Source organism: Salvia splendens, chromosome 17 (genome assembly GCF_004379255.2).
Source record: "Salvia splendens isolate huo1 chromosome 17, SspV2, whole genome shotgun sequence".
NCBI lineage: Eukaryota > Viridiplantae > Streptophyta > Magnoliopsida > Lamiales > Lamiaceae > Salvia > Salvia splendens.
Window position 1 is genome coordinate 28,392,209 of NC_056048.1, and position 15,214 is coordinate 28,407,422.

A 15,214-nucleotide genomic window follows, 5' to 3' on the forward strand; every position below is an offset into this window, starting at 1 on the left:
ATTATATTTTTAGAAATAATTTTATAAAAACGTAAATCAAATGCATACAAATTTAAATAGAATTCATATAACACTAAAAATAAAAATAAATATCAACAAATTTTAAAAATTGATAAATATGTTATTTCGAAACATCCTTCCAAGCCAAAAATCCTAGCCCTAATTAAAACCCCTCAATTTCTCAAACCTTGTTTCCCCAATCATCTCAAAGTTGAAACACATCCGTTTCTTCTTATTATAAATGATACATATATAATCAATCATCATTTCTTTGACAAAATCCAAAATCAATTTACACAACACAATCAAATGTTTGAAGTTTGTACATCCATCTCCAATTCTGTCGCCGTCGATGCTTCTTTCAACCTCTATTTCCATTGGAAACCTTCCACTCTTCTTCGCTCAAGAACCACGATTAGCCCCCCCGCCCCTCCAATCTAAACTAAGAAATCTTTCAAATAACAGAATACACCTTTCCGGTTTGCATCACTTCTTCTTCGATCTCTCATCGGAGAGAGAGAACACGTCGCCCTTCGGATCAACGGCGTCCACAGCGCTGCACCGCCGAGAAAGCGCTCTGGATTATCATCCTCATGGCTTTGGGGATCTGCAGCGATATCTCACCGCCGTTTCCCAATTATCTCGACCGCAAAATCGAGATCATCATCCCAAGCATTCACCATTGAAATGGCACCACCGCATGCAGAATTATCCTGTGGTAGTAAGTATTTATAGGGAGACGTTACTTTATTTCATACAAAGAGTCTTTTTGATTCAAATGACTTCTCATTCATTCTTATTCCTATATTAATGAATATTGATGGTAGAGTCAAGAGAAAATTAAACGTTACAATGGAGACCAGACCAATCGATATTTCTTCTTAAGGTAGCTACCTACTTTTTAATTTTATTATCCATAATGACATTAAGACCATGTTTGGTTGTTAGGATTCTGTCTGGGAAAGTAATCTGATTCCTTAAATTTTAAATTCATGTGTTTGTTTTCGTTTTTAATCAAACTGGGAAAGTAATCAAAATCCTGAAACAAGGAAAGTTGGTACAATTTTCCAGGATTCTGAATCCTAACTTTTCTTAAGTATTCTTTTTCTCAGTTTTAGGATTCTTACATATTTAATGCAGTATAGTACAGTTTATTATTATTATTATTATTATTATTATTATTATTATCATTATTATTATTATTATTATTTATTACAATGTTTTAAAAATAATTTAAAAGTATAAACCATACTTAATTTCAGGATAATAAATAACTATAATTCAAATTATCATAATTATAACTATATTATTAATATTTATTTTTATTTTTATTATCATAATAATAATAATTTATTAAATAATTAAATATAATTATAATTATATAATAATATAATAATTATTAATTTATAAATTAGTAATTAACAATAAAATTGTAGTGAAATTTTAAATTATAAAATTTATTCAATTAAAAATTAAGTAAATATAATGATAATAATAATAATAATAATAATAATAATAATAATAATAATCTTATGTATTATTATATTATTATATATTATGATGTATAATCCATATTTAAACTATCCATCGTAATAATAAATAAAATAATATAATTATTATCATTTGTAATTAATAATTTATTAAATAATATGTATTATTCTTTTTTATAAATAAAAAATGATAAGTATATTTTTAGTTTAGTGTTTAAATCAAATATATAATTTCAAATCTTGATATTTTCCAAACACGGGAGAGTAAAGTTATTAGAAATTATATTCCCGGGATTCATTTTCCCATGAATCATTTTCCTTGCCAACTTTACTTTCCCGCCAACCAAACATGTCCTAAATGTGATTAAGATGGATAATGTGTTAATAGCACCAGCACCAACAATAAAATGAAACTGCCGATTGTGATTATTAAAAATCAGTTTTAAAATTGATTGTTCCCCTCTCTTTTTTCTTACATTGTGATGACTTCGATATGTCTTTTTAGAAAAAAAAAGAATAACTTTCATTATTATTCATTCTTAATAAACTAAAATTCTTATTAATTATTTTTGAATATCCCTTACCCCATAGAGATATAGAATAGAAAGAAGCATTTTGATTTCCGCTGTAATTCTGAAAATGAATATTTAAATGGCCTTCAAAAGTAAGCAAATAGATGCGAAACATATAAAATGCGGTTAATCCTGCGGTGGCCCAAGCTATTACTGCAAAAATAGGCGATTACAACCAGCTATCATTAAGAATTTCATCGATTTTAGAAATCTAATGGTGTATAAATTGTCAGGTGTAATTTCGTTTATTATTATTTAAATTTAAACATTTAAAAGAACTATTAAATTTAGGGTTTTGGATCAAAATAACATAGTGTATTAAACATATCAATGTGATGCTTGGAATATGTCAACATAATTTCGAATTGACATTTTATATGTATTATATTGACATATTTTATTAGATATGTTTACATTAATCTGGCACTAAAAAAATACGAAACTCAAAAAAAAATTTCAAATTTTGACATCGGAACATATGCAAATGAGGTCTCGTTAGAATCATTATAAAATTATCTTTAATTTGATATATGTTGTGTGAAAAAATAATTTAAATTGAGATAGTTATATGCATTTAAACTTTTGAGATATTTTTAAAAAGTTAGTTATAACTATTTTATTAGTAATTGACATAAATACCCTAATTCACATTTTTTGTTGGATACATTGATACTCGAAAATGATGGATATTGGCCGTTGATTGAAGATCTATTGTTTATCATTTAGTTGTAGATATAAAAATTCTATCATAATAATACTGGGCTAAAGCAGCTCAATTTTCTGTCACTAAAAAGGATTCTAATGATCTCATGGATAATCTTTTCCCCTTAAGAAGTAGTAGGTTTCTTTTGTGATCTATTAACATTATTCTTGTTTTTTCACATCAGATTTAGTAAGTTTTCGTTTTCCTTCAAAAGGTTCCTATAATGCAGGAGTTTACTCCATGCTCATGAATTGTGAAAGATAAATCCTTGATCTGATTTAACATTATTCTAGATCAAATATTCTGATGAAACTGTATCTGACATGGAGAACTGTATTGAAATGACAACTTTTCCAAATTAAAACACAATGGTATAAATTGTTTTACTTGATATGTAAGAACAATTATGGTTTACTGGAAATGAATTAATGCTAGGGTACTGCGTTGATGAAATATTAGTATTTAAAACATCCTATTTAATAAGGTTTTTATTCTTGCATAATAACATTGGGACGTTGGGTGCTATACTACTGATTTGAGATGATCATTTTTGCATACTAACATCAGTTCATATGGAAGGCTTTAAGTTGCCATTTTTCTCAGTTTGGGACTTTTTGGGTGCAATACTACTGATTTGAGATGGGCTCTAAACCATAAAAATGTTAAGTGGGCAATGATATTGCAATAAAAAGATAAATGATAAATCACAAAACAAATAAAAGACACACATAGAAATACGAATAAAACTTAACATTAGAACAATAAAAAAATACTTCATTAACAACATTAAGTAAACAACATTAACTATACAATAATAGGAATAGTAAAATAAAGAAAAAGAAATAGTAAAGCACGAACTCAACCAAATATACACCATCATAGCGCCACAACTTCTCTCTCCTACTGTTTTCTACCCCATTTTCTCCTCCAGTCTATTTAATCTCCAAATTGAAGATTTATGCATGTGTGCAAAAACAATGTGATTCGTCTTCTTTGCTTCCTTTTGCCAATCATTGACTTTGGCTGTGTTTTTTTGCACCAAAAACATGAAAGTGATGAAGTTGACAACGAATGTGCAAAACATTAGCTTCAAAATATTATAGACAGTCAGATTCTATGACTTTTTTTTGTAAAAAAAGAACTATTTTAGCTCAAGCAGAAGAAATTAAAACAAAGTTAACAATAAAATAAATTAACATTAAGAAAAAGTTTAAATGTGAACTAACATAACTCAAACAGTGAATGATCCTCAAAATCAGATTTAAATGTGATAGCGTAATTTCACATTCATCTGAAAAACACATACAAACCTTACTTTGATGACATATGCAATATTGTTAGGCGGCAGCTCATTAAGAAATTAAGGAATGTGAATTCCATAAAACATTTGATCTTGTTGGAGAAAAATTCAATAATGTAACCGGAGAAGCTAATGAAGTTGTGAAAAAGAAACATAGCAAATGAGACATATTTATAGGTAAAAAATATAAAGTAATAAATGCCGCTCGTTTTTGTATAGCATTGGTGTATATATTGCAATTTGGGCATGTCATAATTATTGTTACGTTACTTTTAATTGATACGTTACTTCTAATGACCATAACTGCCGAAACACTAAAAATTCCAAGGAAGATGAAGGAAATTATCTAACGATGGTTGCATTCTTAGAGAAATAAATTCCCATCACAATAACCGTCCAAATATATAGGAGTATATGATTATGATTGTAATCAATTAACCAATTTAATTCTTATCAGCATAACCGTCCAAATAAATTCCTATCATTTTTGTTTATTGCATTTACACCCTATGCATAAAATAGTTATTCAAAACCTCCCAAAACTCAACTTTTATATATGTATAGATTCGTATCCGGTTAATCTTTATCAATGAACCCATGCTTCACCGTCTATAGTGTTTTATTTTAAAAAATGTGAAATGAAATGAATAGTGAATAAAGATTTCATTTTTATATATAATTTTATTTTATTTAATTTTCATATTTATTAGAAATTTAATAGTCGTAATTAATTTTAACTACAGTGAACACTTGAACTTCCAACTTTCTCGAGTCAAATAAATTGATTACGGCGGCCGGAGATCCATCTCCGACGACATATCGACGGCGGTTATAGTTGCTGTTGCTAAAGGTGTATACTCAAGATTGCTTAACGGCGCTGAAAATGAAACGCATCTAAAACAGTTGAGGCACGTTTGATGTAATTTAATTTGTGTTTCCATTTTCCAATCTCTTATTGCTCTGATTTTCTGCCCACTATGATCTGTTTATTGACATAGTTATCATAGCCCATAAACAATTGTTCTGTGCAAAGTTGCCCATAAACAATTGTTCTGTGCAAAGTTGCCCATAAACAATTGTTCTGCTACTTTGCACAGAATGTGTTTGTATCTATGCCAGAACTAGCTATTTGTACCTGTTGTCATTTTCAAGCTATTAAGGACGAAACATATTTTCTTGTGGAGTTTTGCAAGTTTGATTGTATTATGCAAGTGAAATTCTCATGAAAGCTAATATATTTAATCAACTACAACATTGATGCAGCTGCAGAAAGAAGTTTTTTTTATTTGGACATCGGGAAAGATTCTGTATATGTCTAGCTCCTCCATGCTTCTAAATTCCCTTTAAGGATGAGATTTCCTACCCTTTCATTGATGGCAAATCTCCAAAATATTTGTCACAAAATCAAAGATACGTCATCAGTTCACAGATGGAAGGAAGTGTTTTCTCATTATAAAGAGATAAGGAAGGGTGAATTTCAACTGATAGATCACACAATCTACTCTCATGTGCTCAAGGCTTGTTTAGCTTGCTCATCTAGACTTGGAGAGTCCGTTCACGCCACATTGAGTAAGCAGGGATTTGACTCATTCAGTTCAGTGGTAAATTCAGTGATGGACTTTTACTCAAAATCTGGTGAATTGAGCTCTGCATATCGTGTTTTTAATTCCATGAAGAAAAGAGATTCTGTGTCGTGGAACATAATTCTCCATGGGCATCTAGATCAAGGTTTTCTTGAAGAAGGAGTTGATTTGTTTATTCAAGCTAGAGTATTTGGATTCGAACCCAATATCTCTACCTTGGTGCTCGTAGTTCAGGCATATCAAACCCTGCAAGCTTTTGATGATGGACAGAAGTTTCATGGGTACTTGATTCGGAGTGGTTTGTGGAGCCTAACTTCAGTTCAAAACTCTCTTTTGGGTATGTATGCAGCAATTAGGATGGGCTATGCAGAAACCCTTTTTGATGAAATGCATGAGAAAGATGTGATATCATGGAGTGTGATGATCACAGGATATATGCATGTGGATGATAACGTATTTGCTTTGTTGTCATTTAAGAAGATGATTTCAGAGTTTGGAATTGAACCGGATGGACAAACCATGGTAAGCGTGCTTAAAGGCTGCACTCAGTTAGGAGAGTTAAAAACCGGAAAAACAATTCATGGCTTTGTGGTCTCAAGGGGTTTGAATTGTGATTTATTTGTAGGGAACACTATTATTGATTTGTATTGCAAGTGCGGAGATGTAGAATCTGCGATAGCAGCATTTTGGGAGATGCCTTATAGGAATATAGTGTCATGGAATTCTCTTCTTTCCGGGCTTGTTCGCAATGAGAAGCATGCTGAATCATTGAAATTATTTGCTTCGATGGAAAAATCAGGACTTGAGGCTGATGAGGTGACTCTAGTGAACCTACTTCTAGTATGTAAAGTCTTGGGGGATTTGCATCAGTGCAAGTTGGTCCATTCTAGAATAATACGGAGAGGTTTCTATTCAAATGATATGGCTCTGAATTCTTTGATTGATACATATGCAAAATGTAATCAGATTGATCATTCGTGGAGACTATTCTGCCAAATCAAAAGACCGGATATTGTGACCTGGAGTACAATGATCTCAGCTTTCACTCGCTGTGGCTTGCCTGATGAGGCAATTTCTCTATACCGACAGATGAGGCTTTCACAAGAAAGGCCGAACCCTGTTACCCTACTAAACCTTCTTGAGGCGTGTGCACTTTCAGCTGAAATTGGAAGATCAAAATGTGCTCATGGCATTGCTATTCGAATGGGCTTGGCATCACATGTAGCAGTTGGGACATCAGTTCTCGATATGTACTCAAAATGTGGGGCAATAGAAGCATCGAGGAGGGCGTTTGACCAAATCTCACTGAAAAATGTAGTTTCCTGGAGTGCAATTATTGCAGCATATGGCTTAAATGGACTCCCACATGATGCTGTGGCTTTGCTTTCTGAAATGGAAGTCCACGGTGTAAAGCCTAATTCAGTAACAATCCTTGCGGTGTTATCTGCTTGTTGCCATGGGGGATTGGTCGCTGAGGGACTAACTCTCTTCAAGGATATAGTGAACAAGCATGGAGCTGAACTAAAGTTGGAGCATTATTCATGCCTTGTGGACTTGCTTGCCAGAGCTGGAAAACTTGAGGATGCATTTCAACTGATTAAATCCATTCCTGCTGCCATGAAGCCCGGCGCCAGTGCTTGGGGTGCACTTTTGAGTGCCTGTAGGACCTATGAGAATAGAAAACTCACGGAAGGTGCACTCCCTCAGATCTTTGAATTGGAGCCATCAAGTTCGGCTGGTTATTTACTTGCATCTAACACGTTTGCTGCTGGAGGTTCATGGACAGATGCGTCTAGGATCAGATGTTTGATGAAGGAGAGAGGTGTGAAAGTTGTGGCTGGTTACAGTATGGTTCATGTGGGTAAAAACATACATACTTTCACCGCCGGTAATAAATGTCATTTGTTGTCTCATGACTCATATGTTCGGTCTAGCTGTTGAGCAATTGCATTCATGCATGACGATTGATCCAATGGCAAGAATACGGGTTCTCCAGGATCCAGAGTAAGAAAGATTTACAGTCTTGGAAAGCCGGCGTCTTTATCTTTTTTGAAGGGATGCTTTCTTTGTCGGAATTAAAAATCGATTTGGTCAATGATCATCGCATTTCTATAATGACTAAGACACAAAATGATTCTCCTTTAGGTACACATACTGAAAAACATCACACTTTTGGGCAGGGGTCACTGGTGACGACAGGTGATGATTATTATTGTTTTCTTCTCATGCTCATTGTTTATGATACATAATACTCAATTATAAAGGAACTTCTATAATGCCAGGCTGTTAGCTGATGCCTCCACAAAAAAATGAAGTTGCATTCTGATTCAAGAAGATGCCTCCATGACTTAAGGAGCGTGCAATGGGTTGACCACTGATTTCTAGCTGTTGCAGGCAGGCTGAGCTGTCATCTCAAGTGTTATGATTCTATTGATAAGGCATTAAGGTAAAGAACTGAGGCTACTCACCATTTTTGTTTGAACCCATAGGCTGTGTTGACATTTTTGTGTGCTAAGAAGGTCTCAAACAACTTGAGAATTAATCCATAGCACCTTTAGCAACTTTGACACATCATATTTGGAAAAATAATTGCAACCCTTCCTCTGACTGTGGTAGATTCAAAAATGTCTATAAAGGAACTCTAGGTTTTTTCTGTAGCGGATTCATTAGCTTTGTCTTCAACCCCCACCCCCCCCCCCTCCCAAGTGCCAAATACTCTGCCGAACATACACACTTCTTGCTTTTCAACACCGAAAATTTTGATCAACTGGTAACAATCGAAAAACACGGACGAGTTCTGAAGAATTTCACAAATAAAACTATAGAAGTATAGTTGATGAATTATCTGAGTTTGTTAGAGCCCTTGGGTTTTTAACTCTATAGAAGTACTCAAGGGGTTAATATTTTGAGTGATGCTAAATGGCCATAATGTGGCCGGCCATAAAGTGTTAATTTAGTTCATTTACATATATAAAAAATTAGAATTACCGATATAAACTTATATGTGTGTGAATGGACTTGTGAGTTGATACTTATCTTTGAATTCCATTACGTAAAACACATTAATATCACGAATTACTGTATACGTTGAGCAACAATCAAGAAATGACAGTAGTAATAAGTTGAGCAAAAACTACGAAAGAGCAGCACTAACATGTTAAGCAACATATAATGAAGATGATATAAAAGTAAAATCAAGTAGTATTAAACCAAAAATTTGAAAAAAAAATCAACTTTTTTTGTTATTTAATTAATTTATGGCTGGCCATAATGTGGCCGCATAGCATTATTCTAATATTTTTCCACTGTACTACTCTGCTTTTTTGCATTCAGCATATAAGTGAACCAAGTCTAGGGAGCTTCATTTTGCTAGAATCCTCTTGAACACATTTTCTTGAATAGTTGTCTGTTGCTTTTTTGTAAAAAATGATACAGTTCATCCCTACTACTCTTACCAGTTATGTACATTCTATATGTTCACAATCTCACAATCAAAAGCATAGATTCACAATCTGAATTGATAAAAATTTGAGTGCTAGCTACTATAGCAGTAATACTGTTGACATTTGATTTCATCATCGGCTGAAAAGACTCAAATAGCATGAAAAAAATATACTCCAGTAACAAAAACTAGGTGACAAAAATCAAATCAAAAAACAAAACATAGGCCAGAAAGCCACGAATTACAAGAATGAATAAAACTGTTCCTTTTTTTGTTTTCCTAAACTTAAGCATCCCCACTTTGAGCCATTCATAAAGAGTATCTTGCTATGAGTCCATGATCAATGCTTCGCTCCCTTCTCATTTTTTGTCTGAATGACTGCAAAATGTTGCACATACAATATACAGCTTTCTGTATTAACACTTTGTTATCAATGGATCCTTCGCAGATGGCTATGTGAAGCAACATATATCAATCTTTGGGTTCATATGATAGAAATACATATATTCTTGTGGCAGATTAATGGAGAGATAAGAAAAAACCAAGATCTATGTACACTGCAGTCAACGAAAATCACCCTGCTGAAAACGACGAGATCGAGACGGCCGCATCAGTTGCCTAATGCAACGAAGCTGCCTTCTCTCATCATCTGCTTGAACTCATCGAAGTCGACTCTTCCATCGCCATCCGCATCGACCTTGGTGATCATTTTTTTGCAGTCCTCAGTGCCCCTCCCTTGCTTGAGGCCGAGGGACGCCAGCACAGAGTTCAGCTCGTCAACTGTAATGAATCCATCGCCGTTCTGATCAAACACGTTGAATGCCTCTTTCATGTCCTCCTCCTCGTTGCGCTCGTCCATGATGGTCCAATACAAGGTACCAAACTCGTCAATGTCGACGCAGCCATCTCCGTTGACATCCACCCGGTCGATCATCTGGGACAGCTCGTCTCCCGGGATGAAGATTCCCATGTTCTCCAAGGAGCCGTTGAGCTCAGTCTTAGTGATCCGGCCGTCGCCGTTCCTGTCGAACATCTGGAAAACCCGTCTCAGCTCTGCAGCATCCATTCTTTGAGGAGGGCGGAAAGACGGGGAGGATGGGATGGGTGAAGAGGAGAAGGACGAAACAGGCTCGTTCTTGATATGTTGTGGTTGTTCCGTGTACGAGTACCAAGAAGCTGGGAGATACGCTCTGAGCTTCTTAGGAACCAAGTACTGGAAAACTGTGTAGAAGAGCTTGTAGATGAGGAAAATTCTCAACAAGATGGTTGGCATTGTGGTTGGAGGAGTTGGTATTAGGAGGAGGAGTAGTAGTATATAGATAGAGAGAGGAAAGTTGAAATGGAGTAGGAAGTGGTGGTGCTAAATAAGTAGGCGGCCGAATTTAGAGGAAATTGTTTTATGTGGGAGTTGAAAAAGAGCGAGCTGTCTTGATGCAATTGGACGTGTCAAAATAGCGCGTTGTGGATTCTTGAATCGTGCAATAAATTAGTGGCTATTTAAATCGAAAAACGCGTTGTTATAATGAATGCATTTTAGGTTTTGCAATAAACTAATAGTGGTGGGGCCGGGCCGATTTGGAATTATAAAAAGGTGTTGGTGAAAAAGAGAGAGAAAGAGACCGTTGATAACGGATCTAAACAAACGTTTAGCTTGAAAAGGCCGGCTGTGCAAAAACGCGTGCTAATTATTTATGTTGCTTTTGGGCTTTGGCGTAGAATGAGTACTTACTACTCCACTAGTATTTGCTACTCCTATTTGCTACTCCACGAAAATGTTTCCCACCAAGTCCCAAGAGTCTGCTTCAATTGCAGCTGTGAGGTGGCTATACTATATATCGGGGAAGAAGACTGATGAATCCGCGAATTTCTGATGTTAGTGAATGCAGGAAGATGCAGATCACGACACAGAGAATTTACGTGGTTCGATTTACGGAGGTAAATCTACGTCCACGGGAAGAAAAGAGGGCAGAGTTGTATTGCTTGATCTGTTTTCTACAGCTTACAATACAGACTTGCTATTTTGTATTTGATCTCTAGAAGGCGAGAGAGTCTAACCCTATCTATCTGATCTAGGTTCTATTTATACATTGAACCAAGATCGTGGCATGCAGCTATTTACTAGGTAGTGGATGTCGTGGAGATCGTGGCGATCTTGCATGGGTCCACTATCCTGCATGAGTTAATGACTGCTTGACACCACTAAATAGATCGTGGGTGTAGTGGAGGTGGAAATCCTGCATGAGTCCACTATCTCCTAGTTCGGTCGAATACTGAGACCGAACTGCTGAATTATTGCCGAGCAGCTTTTGCCGATCTGAGAGTAGAGCTTGATGCCGACCTGAGAGCAGAGTTTGATTGGTTGGCTTTTACCGAGCTGTAGGCTGGGGCCGAACTCTTTGGTTGTGCCGAACTGAATTCTTTAGTCATGCCGGACTGATACTCTTTAGTCGTGCCGAACTGATACTCTTTCTTGGGCTTTAGGCTGATGGGCTTTACTGCTGTTGGGCTTGTTTAGTACGTACTCCATCACTACCCCCCCCGGAAAGCGAAGTGAATTACTTCGGCATTCTGGATAAAGGTACGGGGTAAGTCGATGTTTGTCCTTGGTCTTATGAAGTGAACTCTTCTTTGACCGGACTCGTCTTTGGTCTGATGAAATAAACATCTTTGACCGGACTCGTCTTTGGTCTGATGAAATAAACATCTTTGACCGGACTAAGCTTGTGTCCTAATTTGGCGAGTTTTATCGCTCGGATCGGACTTTCCGTTGTCCTAATTTGGGGATCGGACTTTCCCTTGTCCTAATTCGGCGAGTTTTATCGCGTGGATCGGACTTTCCCTTGTCCTAATTCAGGCAAGTTTTATCGCGAGAATCGGACTTTCGTTGCAGTTCGTTTCAGACGAAGTGCTTGATTTTTAAGCCGAATTGTGGTCTTGTATCCTCTTTAGAAGCTTGGACTTCACAATCGTTGGCTTATTGCAGCTCGTTTCAGACGAACTGCTTGTTTAAGCTGAATTGTGGTCTTGTATCTTCTGTAGAAGCTTTGACTCACAATCGTTGGCTTGTTGCAGCTCGTTTCAGACGAACTGCTTGTTTAAGCTGAATTGTGGTCGTGTATCTTCTGTAGAAGCTTTGACTCACAATCGTTGGCTTGTGGCAGCTCGTTTCAGACGAACTGCTTGTTTAAGCTGAATTGTGGTCTTGTATCTTCTGTAGAAGCTTTGACTCGCAATTGTTGGCTTGTATATGTTCTAAGAAGGGGATCAGCCTTCGAAGAACAAGATACCTCAGTAACATTTGTAAGAGACGACACGCACAGAGACAGACAAAACACACAAAAACGCACAGAGACAAATAAAGACCAAGTAAACCAAATAAAGCACATTGACTGAACAGGACTCAAGACTGACTGACCGGACTGTCTCTTACAAATGGAACTTTTTGAGGTTGGAAATGTGCCATGTTCGGGGTACCTGTTCTCCTGACATGTGAGCCAATTTGTAAGACCCTTTGCCGAGGACTTCTGACACCCGATACGGACCTTCCCATGTGGGTTCGAGCTTGCCCAGCTTTTCTGCTCGGCTTACTTCGTTGTTTCTCAAGACGAGATCTCCCACTTGAAATTGCAGCTTCTTCACCCTTTGGTTGTAATACCGGGCTACTTGCTCCTTGTACTTGGCTGCTTTTATGCATGCCAATTCTCTTCTTTCTTCGGCAAGATCTAGCTCGGCTCTCAGTCCGTCGTCATTCATTTCTGAGGAGAAATTTAGAGTTCGGGGACTGGGTACGCCAATCTCCACCGGAATTACGGCTTCAGTGCCGTACACCAGACTGTACGGAGTTTCACCGTTGGAGGTTGTGGGTGTAGTTCGGTAGGACCATAGGACTTGAGGGAGATTTTCTACCCATTGTCCTTTGGCTTGTTCTAACCGAGCTTTTAACCCTTTCACCAGGATACGATTTGTTACCTCCGTTTGTCCGTTTGCTTGTGGATGAGAGACCGAAGTGAACCGCTGTTGAATATTCAGCTCTTGGCACCAATTCTTGAACGTCTTGTCGGTGAACTGAGTCCCGTTATCCGAGATGAGGATGTGGGGTATGCCAAATCGGCACACTATGTTCTTCCAGACGAAATCCAATGCCTTCGAGCTCGTTATCGTAGCTAATGGTTCAGCTTCCACCCACTTCGTAAAGTGGTCCACGGCAACGATTAGGAATTTCATTTGCCGAGGAGCTTGAGGAAGTGGTCCCACTATGTCTATGCCCCATTGCATGAAAGGCCAAGGGCTTTGCATAGTGAATAGATCGGTCTGCGGCATCCTTGGGATATTTGCATGGATTTGGCACTTCGGGCAGGTCTTGACGAGCTGCACTGCTTCTTGTACCAAGGTTGGCCAATAATATCCCCATCTTAGAACTTTTTTAGCTAAAGCTCTAGCTCCGATGTGGCTGCCGCACGATCCTTCATGAACTTCTCTGAGGATGTAGTCCGTCTCTTCTGGTCCTACGCACCGCAATAACGGCTGGAGGTAAGACTTTCTAAAGAGGACTCCTTCATGAAGTTCGTACCGAAGTGCTCGGCACGTGATCTTCCGAGCTTCTCTCTTATCCTCGGGCAATTGTCCTTGATCCAGATACTGCAAGATCGGCGTCATCCAGTTCGGCGAGCTGGAAACTGAACGTACCTCGGCTTCATCAATGCTTCGATGCATTAATTCTTCCGCCTTTGAGCTCGGATCTGAGGCCAACTTACTTAAGGTATCTGCTCGGCTATTTTCCGCTCTGGGAATGCGGATTATCCGAAAATAGGAGAAACTTCGGCTGATGCTTTGCGCTTTGTCCAAATACTTCTTCATTCTCTCGTCATGAGCTTCACTTGTACCCAACATGTGATTTACTATGACTTGTGAATCACAATGGACTTTGAGAGATTTGACGAGCAGACTTTGCGCTAACTGGAGTCCGACCAGGAGGGCTTCGTACTCGGCTTCATTATTAGTAGTGGGGAATAGGAACCGAAGTGAGTAGGTTACCTCGTGTCCGTCGGGAGCGACGAGTAAAATACCAGCTCCACTTCCCATCTTGTTTGAAGCTCCATCTACGAATCCGCTCCAGCAGTCTGGCGGCTCTACTTCGGATTCCAAGGGCTGTGCTAGTTCGGCATTGGCAGAATTTTTCTGTTCGGCAATGACAGGGATTGCTTGATCGAACTTGGCCTCTGCAAGAAAATCTGCCAAGGCTTGTCCCTTGATGGCTTTTCGAGGTAGGTACTCGATTGAGTGTTCTCCCAGTTCTATGGCCCATTTGGCGATTCTGCCTGATGCTTCTGGCTTGGTCAAAACTTGCCGAAGAGGCAGATCGGTTAAGACGCATACCTTGTGAGCATAGAAGTATGGCCGCAGTCTCCTTGCTGCATTTACTAACGCCAGAGCAATTTTTTCCAGAGGTTGATACCTTGTTTCTGGACCTCTTAATGCTCGGCTTGTAAAGTAGATGGGAAACTGCTTTAGGCCTTCTTCTCGTACAAGCACCGCGCTGATGGTTTGATCTGATGCCGCTAAGTATAAGAATATTACTTCGGCTTCGGTTGGAGCAGAGAGAATAGGAAGCTCGGCTAGATAACTTTTGAGCTCGTCAAAGGCCTTTTTCTGCTCGGCTCCCCACTCGAACTTTGGTGCCTTTTTCAACACCTTGAAGAACGGCAGTTGCTTTTCGGCTGCTTGGGAAAGGAATCGATTCAGTGCGGCTAGACATCCGGTTAGCCTTTGCACGTCATGTATGGACTTCGGCATTGCCATGTTCTGAACGACTTGAACTTTTGAGGGGTTTGCCTTGAGTCCGTCCTTTGAAACCCAACAACCCAGAAACTTTCCCGAATCTACCAAAAAGGTACACTTTTGGGGATTAAGTTTGAGGTTGGCTTTCTTGAGCACGTTGAGAGTGGACTTAAGGTTGTGCTCGTACTCCGAAGTGCTTTTGCTTTTGACGACTATATCGTCAACATACACTTCGACCTCCTTTCCAATCAGGTGCCGAAAAAGCTTGTCTACCATCCTTTGATAAGTGGCTCCGGCATTCTTTAAACCGAATGGCATCTTTTTATAAGCGAAAATGCCGAAGTCG

At 37.9% G+C, this 15,214-nt stretch overlaps 2 protein-coding genes across 2 annotated transcripts; one reads left to right on the forward strand and one right to left on the reverse strand.

Moving 5' to 3' along the window:
• The first annotated feature begins 4,746 nt into the window (after window positions 1–4,746).
• On the forward strand, window positions 4,747–9,752 carry LOC121775230 (pentatricopeptide repeat-containing protein At2g17210-like). The gene is given in 6 exon segments (XM_042172271.1): window positions 4,747–4,973; window positions 5,329–7,550; window positions 7,552–7,652; window positions 7,794–7,847; window positions 7,931–8,094; window positions 9,539–9,752. Coding segments are annotated over 3 exon segments (2,250 nt in total). The 5' UTR covers window positions 4,747–4,973; window positions 5,329–5,414; the 3' UTR covers window positions 7,807–7,847; window positions 7,931–8,094; window positions 9,539–9,752.
• On the reverse strand, window positions 9,246–10,552 carry LOC121775231 (calmodulin-like protein 3). Its single transcript, XM_042172272.1, has one exon. The coding sequence runs from the start codon at window positions 10,361–10,363 to the stop codon at window positions 9,701–9,703; it is 663 nt and encodes a 220-aa protein (XP_042028206.1). The 5' UTR covers window positions 10,364–10,552; the 3' UTR covers window positions 9,246–9,700.
• Between the last annotated feature and the right edge of the window lie 4,662 nt (window positions 10,553–15,214).

Bases quoted from the DNA above. Each gene is read 5' to 3' on its own strand.
- LOC121775231 (XM_042172272.1), bottom strand. From the start codon at position 10,363: ATGCCAACCATCTTGTTGAGAATTTTCCTCATCTACAAGCTCTTCTAC.